This window comes from Castanea sativa, chromosome 1 (genome assembly GCF_040712315.1).
Source record: "Castanea sativa cultivar Marrone di Chiusa Pesio chromosome 1, ASM4071231v1".
In the NCBI taxonomy this organism is placed as follows: Eukaryota; Viridiplantae; Streptophyta; class Magnoliopsida; order Fagales; family Fagaceae; genus Castanea; species Castanea sativa.
This window is the reverse complement of record NC_134013.1, coordinates 77202398-77211911: the sequence shown is the minus strand read 5'-3', so window position 1 is coordinate 77211911 and position 9514 is coordinate 77202398. Positions and strand designations below refer to the sequence as shown.

The following is a 9514-nucleotide window of genomic DNA, read 5'->3' as shown; positions in this document are numbered from 1 at the left end:
ACATTATTGTATTAACTAATGAACAAACTTAATTCATGTGGTTTAAATTATTGAAGTTAATTGGCGATTCTAATGTATAACACTCAAAAGAATTAACCATACCTAAGTTTTACCCTTCATTAAAAAGAAAAAAAAGAGGGCTATGATTTTTAATCATTGAGTCAAACACTTTTAACTGTATCAAATATCAATGTGCCATATGGATCATTATCTCTCATCAAATTTCCATGTTTTCTTGCTAAAATTAAGGCTTATGCATGGTCCATTGAAATAAGGAGGGTGTAATTAATCCTTGGCAATCGGAGGAACAAAGAGATGGAAAATAAGAAGAGAGCATTAGACAAAAACAGAAAGAAAAGAGAGAAAAGAAGAGATCTTCGTATAGAGATGAGAGAACAACAATCCTTTTAACAGCAGCTAGCTGCTGCCTATGGAATTTTTTCTTTTAGCTGGAAAACAAACTTTGACGTGACTGTTGTACAACCAAAGCTTGCACTACAATATAAATTCCAAAAAAAAAAAAAGGAAAAAAAAAATTCTCAACCATTCTAAAGATTGAGGAAGATCGTCTAAGGTGCTTTCAGAAGCAGGTAGGATATCTTCTACTTCTTCTTCTTCTTCTTCTTTTGGTGTCTATGTGTGTTTGCAGGATTATGTGTTGGTGGGATAGGCCATTCATTTCATTGACTTGTGTAAAGAGATAAACAAGGGGATGTGATAATGCTTTTTTGCCTTACCAGATTAATGGTTAAGGTTTCTTGTACTTATAATTACGTTAATACATAATGGTGTCATCATTAACACATGGTATATCACAAATATTGTAGTATTTTCTCTTTTATGCATGCTACGGATTGTACTTAATAAAAGCTAGTATAAATGTCACCTTGTTGTATATGAATGCATGAATGAATCCAATTTTACAAAATGTTTATAAATTGGTATGATAATTAATGTGATTAATATCACCTTAACAATATAATAGATGAATATTTGAATTAGTTTCTCACGATTGATGATTCATGATTTGCATATCACTCAAAAACCATTATAATGAAGCATTTGTTTTGCCAGATCAGCCTCACCAAGTGAAAACAAAATAACCATATTTCTGACTTACATAAATCCATGGCTCCAAGCACAGTAGAAAAGTCATAGGAGCAATGAAGGACCAAACCCTTCTTTATTGGGGGGGGGGGGGGGGGGGGGGGGGATGGTTTGGGGAATAAATTGGAAAATTTTAATGCTAAGAAATAAAACTAGGTTCCAAGTAATATATGGTGGGATTACTACCGTAACCCTTGGTGCGATGGTTAGCTCACAAGTATAAGTGCTTGTGGAGTGTTCGGGGGAGGGGGTAAGGGTTGAAATTCAAGTCTTCAAGAGGAAACTTCACACACACATAAACTTAGATTAGATTAGAGAAAAATTTTTATCTTGTAATATATATGTGTGTGTGTGTGTGGTAGGAATGAACACAATCTCCTAGAGAAAACTTTAAAAAAAAAAAACAATTGTATAATCTAGAAACAAGTAGAATAAACTAGAAACAAATCAACAATAGTATAATATAGCCAAATCCATTTATGCTCTCCTAGATCTAACCACAGAGGCATAAAATAAAAAATTCTAAATTCTAAATTCTATCACAATCACCAAAGCCAGATCTTGCACAAAAGACATTTCTCTGATATTCAAGGACACACGACACCCCCTAAGACCTTAGACCATTCACAATGAAAAATGTCATCTTATTCTATTTTATTATCCCAAAAAACTACTTTATTAATTATACCATACAATTTTATAATACATTCAACATTCCAACTTTTATTTTCCTATTCTACTCATTAAAATAATATATATTACCCACTAAAATAATATAATATATTCTAATACAACTCTCTCTCTCTCTTTCTTCTCCCCCATCTCTCTTCCACTTTATTAATTAAAATATATTATAATTTTTACTAAAATGCAACGGTGCCATTTAGGATGGCACTATAGCACAATTGCAAAAAAATTTGCAATTGTAAGATTTTACAAGTCCAATTGCTTGGCTCTTTTTATACATTTATGCTAAATTTTCCTTACATATGCCATTTACATTTGCCAATGGGAATGCTATAAGGTGCCTCTTGTACAAATTTTTTTTTTAAGGATGTTAACTTGCGTAAACAAAAGTCCTCCAAAATTGTTTAAAAATCTATTAATATTGTAAAATGATACTTTTTTTTTTCTTCATTTTTTTTTCAAAGAAAAAAAAATCATAGGTGAGTTTTGCATTTTTCCCCACCTCTAAGCAGGCTCTTAAAATATTGAGCCAATAGAAATCCAACTCAATTGAAACTATAAATTATTTCACCAAAAAAAAATTATAATGAGTGTGTTGAATAGTTATTGACAAAAATTTTCTAATAATTTTTTAAATATATATAAATAAAACAAAAATATAAAAAATTAATTAGCAATCTTACGTCTAAAAAAACAAGAACGGTTTTAATACAAAAAAATTAATATACAATAGAAATTCATTCATAGTATTTAATTAATATTTAGTATTAAAAAATGATTAAAATTTCTTGTCTTAGGCCTCGTAAATAATGCATTGAGTTGGCCTTGTCCCCATGTTCCCTATTAATTAGAAGTATTCAATAGATGGTTTCACGGCTCTATCGACAACAGAAGAACCAATAGTAGAATGATTAGAAAAATCTCAAGTGCACGCTAGGGGGAAAGTTTCTATCTTTTTTTTTTCTTTTTCTTTTTCCTTGGAAAGTTTCCAAAAATTCCGTTTTTTGTGATAGATAGATGGAAAATTATTGTATACTTCTAAAGTTCTATAAATGCGTACTCCCTCATCTCACATGAATGGTGAGTCTTACTAATTAAATTTATGGTGAGACCTACTATTCAGGTGAGACCTACTATTCATGTGAGAGAGAGACTACGCATTTGTGGTACTCCGAGAGTACCTAATAATTTTTCTAAATAAAAGGACATGCTCAAGAATAATAAATATTCAATTAAGAGCTATTTTTTTTTATTCTTTATTAATTTGTTGACGGGCATGCACATTGCATGCATGTTTAAGAACTACTATTATGCACTACTGCGTACTTTTGGTGCGGTGGTCACTCCACAAGTATAAATGCTTGTGGAGTGTGGGGGACAAAAATCGGGGTTCAAGTCTCTAAGAGGGAGTTTCACACACATATACACTGAGATTATACTAGAAAATAAATTATATCTTGTATAAAAAAAAAAAAAAAAGAACTACTATTATGCGAGTTTCTCAAAATAAAAAAAAAATCTACTATGCGATATCCTTAATTTAAGTAAATGGGTAAATGAATTTCTTATACTCAAACCCACTCATTTGACACCCCTAGTAAATATTGGTTGAGTATGTGTCAAGTCTTATATCTAATCTGAGATTTATTAACAACTACAAGAAGCCTTAATTGATTAGACTAGTTTTCTTGAGTCGTAACATATTAAATATTAGTATTATTCCCATGCAAAGCATGACTTGATAAAAATTCATATGTAAGTTCAAAACTTTTAAAATAATTAAAACTAAATTATTAAACAAATATTAATAATAAATTGTAAAATAAGTAAATAATTTTAATTAAAAAATTACTTTAAGTTTTGATTGTTTAGAGTTTAGACTTTTTAAGTGTTTATCTATTTTTATATTTTAAAATTCTCTTTGTGTTTCGTATTAATTTATTATTATGAGATATGGAATGGGTTTGATTCATTTTTGGGTTATATTTAATTTATGCCTTAGCTGCTAGCACAAAAAATAATAAACAAAATAGTTCTGTAATAACGATTTTTTCCTAGTGATAGTCTAATTGAACAAATCAATACACTCACAAATTAAATACAGTAACCAAAACTAAAAATGAAAACATAAACAAAAGAGTTCAAAAATTGAGAATATAAAAAAAATAAATAAAAACTTACATAAGAGAACCAAAAACTTAAATGGGGGTGTCCATTATTTTGCTTCTTTATAGTAAACTTCCTTTAGCATAATATCCTACACGCAAATTCCGAAGTAGAGAAAAAATGAAAAATAAGTAAGATGAATTTAGGCCAAAATACAAAACGCACCCTCTAAGGTTTACCTTTGTCATTTCAGTTTAAATTATATTCAATTTAGTCCTTTGTTTACTATCCATAAAATTGCATCGTTGATTTACACAACATGATGCCGTTTTATAATTTAATTAATATTTTTTTTAATTTCTGAATTTTAGAAAAAATGTTTATAAAAAAAAACATAAACTAAACCCAAAAGTCTAAAACTTGTGAAGAACAGAGTTGAAATAGCGCTAGCCAATTCTATTTCGATCGAGATTTTGAAGATGATGAACACCACCTCATTCGGATCGGATATGGAATCAGATTTAGATTTGGAGGAGCATGGTTTTGGTGGCGTTGGGATCATCGATGAGGTTCTGGCTTTCACGAGGAATATCAATATGCATCCAGAGACGTGGTTGGCTTTTTAGTTTTATGACACAAATCTCCTTTCTACCTCTCAATCTCTCTTTCTCTCTCTTTACCCCTCTTGTTCTTTACGGTTTTCAGACTTTGGGTTTAGTTTGTGTTTGTGTTTTTTTTATTAAAATTTTTTTAAAATTCATAAATTAAAAAAATTAAATATTAATTAAACCGTAAAACGATATTTTTGTGTGTAAGTTAATAGTGCAATTTGATGGATGGTAGATGAAGACTGAATTGAGAATAATTGAAACCTAGAGGACTGAAATGACAAAAGTCAAACGTAGAAGATTGAAATGACAAAAGGTAAAATTTAGAGAGTGAGTTTTGCATTTTGAACATGAATTTATTAGATTAAAACATAAGAGTAAGTTGCATTTTGAAAAAAAAAAAATACAACAACATGGGGTGTATTATATGGGATTTAATTATAAGGATGTCTTATCAGTTATAAGAGATTGTATCGAAAAACCATGGTTGAATAAATATAAATTCTGAAAATTTTGATAATAAAATTTTAGTTGGAGTAGAATTTAAATCTAAAACCTAGATCATAAAGTTTTAGCTAAGTTAAATTATTGTTAAATCATATAACTTTGTCAAGAGTTTTGTAATTTAATATCATAATAAAATATTAATTTAATAAGATATAATTTGCGAGAACAAAAAAAACAAAAGTATGGGTTCCATGGGATTTAAGTTTATGAATTTTTTATAATAGACTTTTAGTTCGAATAGAATTTTAATTTATTTTAAATTATTATTAAATTTTATCCTTTAATCAAAATGTGAGTTTTTTTTTTCTATAAAATTAATTTATTAATTAGTGAGAGTAGATATTTAGCGTAATCACAGCTTCTAAATTGGAACATTATATAGTAATGGCACGTTTGGTAGACTGTAATAGACACTGTAATGTAATTGATATTCTTATTCCTATAGTATAACTATTCGGTTGTTTAGTTATGTTTTTATTACAATGAATAACTATTCCTTATGAATAGCTATTCTTCAAAATAAAGAATAAATATTACTTATCAAAAGTATTGAATATCTATTCCTTCATTTTATGTAATAATTTTTTTTTTAAATATCCTAAAAAGCTATTAGTTGCCACATCTTCGAAATAAAAGAAAATAAATTTTTCTAGTTAATTATTAACTCTATTTGGAATTCTATACTTAAATGAACACTAAACTAATTAATAGTAATATTTATTACATTTTCATCTAACGTATTTTTGTAATACTAATTCCTCTTTTCATGTAATAATAATTACATGCGGTATCACGTCTTTTGAGGAAACTCAAAACACAAACAAAACTCCGTACTTTGTCCACCACAAGTACGCGAAAGTCGTATTACCCATTTGCCCACCCCACCACATCAGCTATCCGAAACAAACGACGCCGTACAACATCTTCGACCACCGGCCCGCATCGCATTGCCTTGCCTTGAGTTCGACGAAACGAAACCACTTTTCCTTCCTCCCATTCATTCCCATACTGTCTCTTTCTTTCTTTCTTTCATTCTATCCAGGCCACAGCACACAACACACAACAGCAATAAGAAAACCAAAACCTGTCTACGATTGCCTCAAAATCAACAAACACACACAGTATCCCATACACTCCACTCCATTACTCTACACTACTGACACATCCCCAATACCCCATAACCCACACCAATTTTTAATTTTTAATTTTTAATTTTTAAAATAATTTGGGCGAATTTATTTTTATCGCTTAGTCTTGAAGATTACGTGAACCGCCACTTCAAGCTAAACCCCCCCAGATTGCTCTATTATTGTCTTAATAAAAAGTCTTTAATACTCACTCATTAGTTAGTGTTTGTGTTTCAGTCACTCTATAGTTTTCGTGCACGGTACAACTCTCTCTCTATTCTTCTTTTAATCTTTAATAATCTCTCGCTATGGCTTCTCTAACCCCAATCTCTCATAATTTCTCCAAACTCCAACTCCAACTCCAACTCCAACTCCAAACACCCCCTAATACTTTCTCTTTCAATCCCAATCCCAATCCCTCTGTTCTCGGCAGAAGTACTAGCTCCCTCCGGTTCCGCAGAGAAATTACGAGAATGCCCCTGAAGGCCGGTGCGGTGTCTGTTTCGGCGACCACGGCGGAGAAGCCGAAGAAGAGGTACCCCGGGGAGTCGAAGGGGTTTGTGGAGGAGATGAGGTTTGTGGCGATGAAGCTGCACACCAAAGAGCAAGCTAAGGAGGGAGAGAAGGAAGTCAAGGAGCCTGAGGAAAGGACCGTCACTAAGTGGGACCCCACTGTCGATGGCTACTTGAGGTTCCTTGTGGATAGCAAGTTGGTCTATGACACTCTCGAAGGGATCGTCGATAAGGCTGCTTTTCCTTCCTGTGAGTTTTTTTTTTTTTTTTTTGGCTCTCTTTCATTTATATATTTAATTTAATTTAATTTATTTTTTTGTTATTGTTGTTAGAAGTAGTTAAAAAGAAGGTGTTAATTAATGAAGCAACAAAGACTATGACTTTTGATTGAATAGAATGAAGGAAAAAAGTTGGGAGTAAGGCTTTGTTGTGATTCTCATGTCTATTTGGTATCTATGTTATATAGCCTTCTGCTTTAGTTGGTTTTTGGTGTTTTAGATGTATGAGCTCCTTAGAGTTCTGATTGGGAATGATACTCGAATGTGTGTGTGTGTGGGCGGACCCTAGTTTGAGTTCAATTGATGATTATTATTATTATTTTGAATTCTGATGGGGGAATGATAATCAAAATATTAATTGTATATGTTTATAAACATTGATTTGTAGTCTTATTTTTATTCTTTTTTTTTTGGTGACTTCTTGATTTAATGGTATTTAGGGGATTTACATGACCATATTGTGAAAGGTTAAGTGTTCATTTAGCATTGTTGAATGAACTGGAGCTTTAACTGTTGAGATTTTGTGGCACAAATAGTGAAGAATTTTTTTTTTCTCAAATACTCCAAATTACCAAAAGTTTGGCAAGTTCTGCTATAGGAGCTTTAATGTGCTTAAATAGCAGTTTAGCACCCCTTCAAAAGCTTAACCGGACAGATTTCAAGGCATAATGATGTGGTTGGGTGGAGATAGTGAGTGATAAATGTAGTTTAACATGCCTAAATTTGAGAACTGAGAAGTCGATCTTTCCCTGTTGGGTATGACCACATTTTCCTCCAGCTCAAATCATATGCACGTGGTTCAGTTCTTTTTTGTGTGTTTAATCTCTACTGATGACAGCTGAAAGATTGAAAATTTCATTTTTGGTTGTAGATGCAGAGTTCAGAAACACAGGACTAGAAAGGTCTGAAAAATTGGCCAAGGATTTGGAGTGGTTCAAGGAGCAAGGCTATCCCATCCCAGAACCTTCTTCTCCTGGCGTGACATACTCACAGTATCTTAAAGAATTATCAGAGAAGGATCCTCAAGCATTTATTTGCCACTTCTACAATGTATATTTTGCCCACTCTGCTGGTGGTCGCATGATTGGGAGAAAGGTAAATAGACATTAGCTTGGATAGTGTGTCATAATATTACCATGTTATGGTCTATTGCCTGGGGACTCAGGTCTATCTGCTGGTTGTGGCCGTGTGGGCGTCAAATCTTGCGTGCGCCCTTTGATTGCAATTCTCAAAATAGGGACATCAATGAATTTTCAAAGTGCTCATTCGCCTTTAATAGCAGGGGATATTATTCCATGTACCTGGTGTATTACATACCTTCCTCTTACATGGGTATAGACCCCATGTGTTGGTCCCGCACATGAGACCCACATTTATGTGGGAGGGAGGTACAGTACACTGGGTTTACATTTTAATTTCTCTTACAAGTGGTATATTCATTAAATGAAAGTAAATAGTGAACTTCTGAATGATTGAGGAGTCTGTTTTTCTTTGTCTGTTACATAGATTCATCCATTTAACATATGGCTAACAGCAGCTCTGTAGACACATCTGATTTGATATGTTGGATGCAGGAACTTCCACATTTTTAGAGCTCTGTTTTATCTGTTCCTGTATGTATTATTATGATTGTGGTTATATAGGCTATTTTTTAGCTGTCATGAAGTATGAGTTCATCTTTCCGTTAAAAGATTTCCAAACTGTAGGTTCACTGTGCAGTAACTGTGGATGGTGCCTATTTACTATGATTCAACCTCACTAACATGCGGCTGATATCTTTTTTGATTCTAAAATTGCGGCCTTCTTTTATAACAAATATTTGAGAATAAGGAGGGAAGCAGTTAATCGAATTTCATTTTGTGGGGACCTTTCAGCAAGTGGCAGTTCTTTAGTTTCTATGTGTAAAATTAGTAGTGAACACTACTAATTTTACTTTGGAAATTTTTTTATATGAGGCTGATGTGGTATTGGCATTTTATTTTAGTTTGTGAGGTGCATAACTAATTTTTTTCTTATTACTCTAATTCAGGTAGCTGAACAGATACTAAATAACAAGGAGTTGGAATTCTACAAATGGGATGGTGACCTTTCCCAATTGTTGCAGAATGTGAGAGAGAAGTTGAATAAAGTTGCTGAAGTAATTTCTTGCTACCCTTAGTATTGCATTTTCCTTTTTTAGTTCAAAATTCTTTTGCTTTTTACCCCCAAGCTTCTGTGGAATCTGAGCAGTAAACCTGAAATACTGATACAACTAGTTTTTTTTTTTTTAAACAATTTTGTGAATCATCCGGTTATAATATAGAAAAAACTTATTTGTGTATGGGTTTTTTCAGGGCTGGACTAGAGAGGAGAAGAATCATTGTTTGGAAGAAACTGAGAAATCATTCAAGCACTCGGGAGAGATTCTCCGTCTAATATTATCATGATTTGCACTGCACAATTAATGGCACAAGCTTCAAAGATTTCTGTATATATTCAAAATGTTTAATCTTTCCTTGAACGTTAATCGTCTATCAAAATATGAATGCTCAATTGTTGCAGATAATCTGAAATTTGCTCAAATATAAATAAATTTAGGAAA

The 9514-nt window shown here is 32.0% G+C and overlaps 1 protein-coding gene across 1 annotated transcript; it reads left to right on the top strand.

The window, feature by feature from the left end:
* The first annotated feature begins 5869 nt into the window (after positions 1–5869).
* LOC142621935 (heme oxygenase 1, chloroplastic) lies at positions 5870–9514 on the top strand. Its single transcript, XM_075795317.1, has 4 exons — positions 5870–6904; positions 7805–8028; positions 8963–9070; positions 9267–9514. The coding sequence occupies exons 1-4, from the start codon at positions 6451–6453 to the stop codon at positions 9357–9359; spliced, it is 879 nt and encodes a 292-aa protein (XP_075651432.1). The 5' UTR covers positions 5870–6450; the 3' UTR covers positions 9360–9514.

What these genes read in the sequence shown, in the direction of transcription:
- LOC142621935 (XM_075795317.1), top strand. Translation starts at nt 6,451, where the DNA reads ATGGCTTCTCTAACCCCAATCTCTCATAATTTCTCCAAACTCCAACTC. An exon ending in GTCGCATGATTGGGAGAAAG is followed by an intron (nt 8,029 to 8,962) that starts GTAAATAGACAT and finishes ACTCTAATTCAG; the next exon opens with GTAGCTGAACAGATACTAAA. An exon ending in AGTTGAATAAAGTTGCTGAA is followed by an intron (nt 9,071 to 9,266) that starts GTAATTTCTTGC and finishes GGGTTTTTTCAG; the next exon opens with GGCTGGACTAGAGAGGAGAA.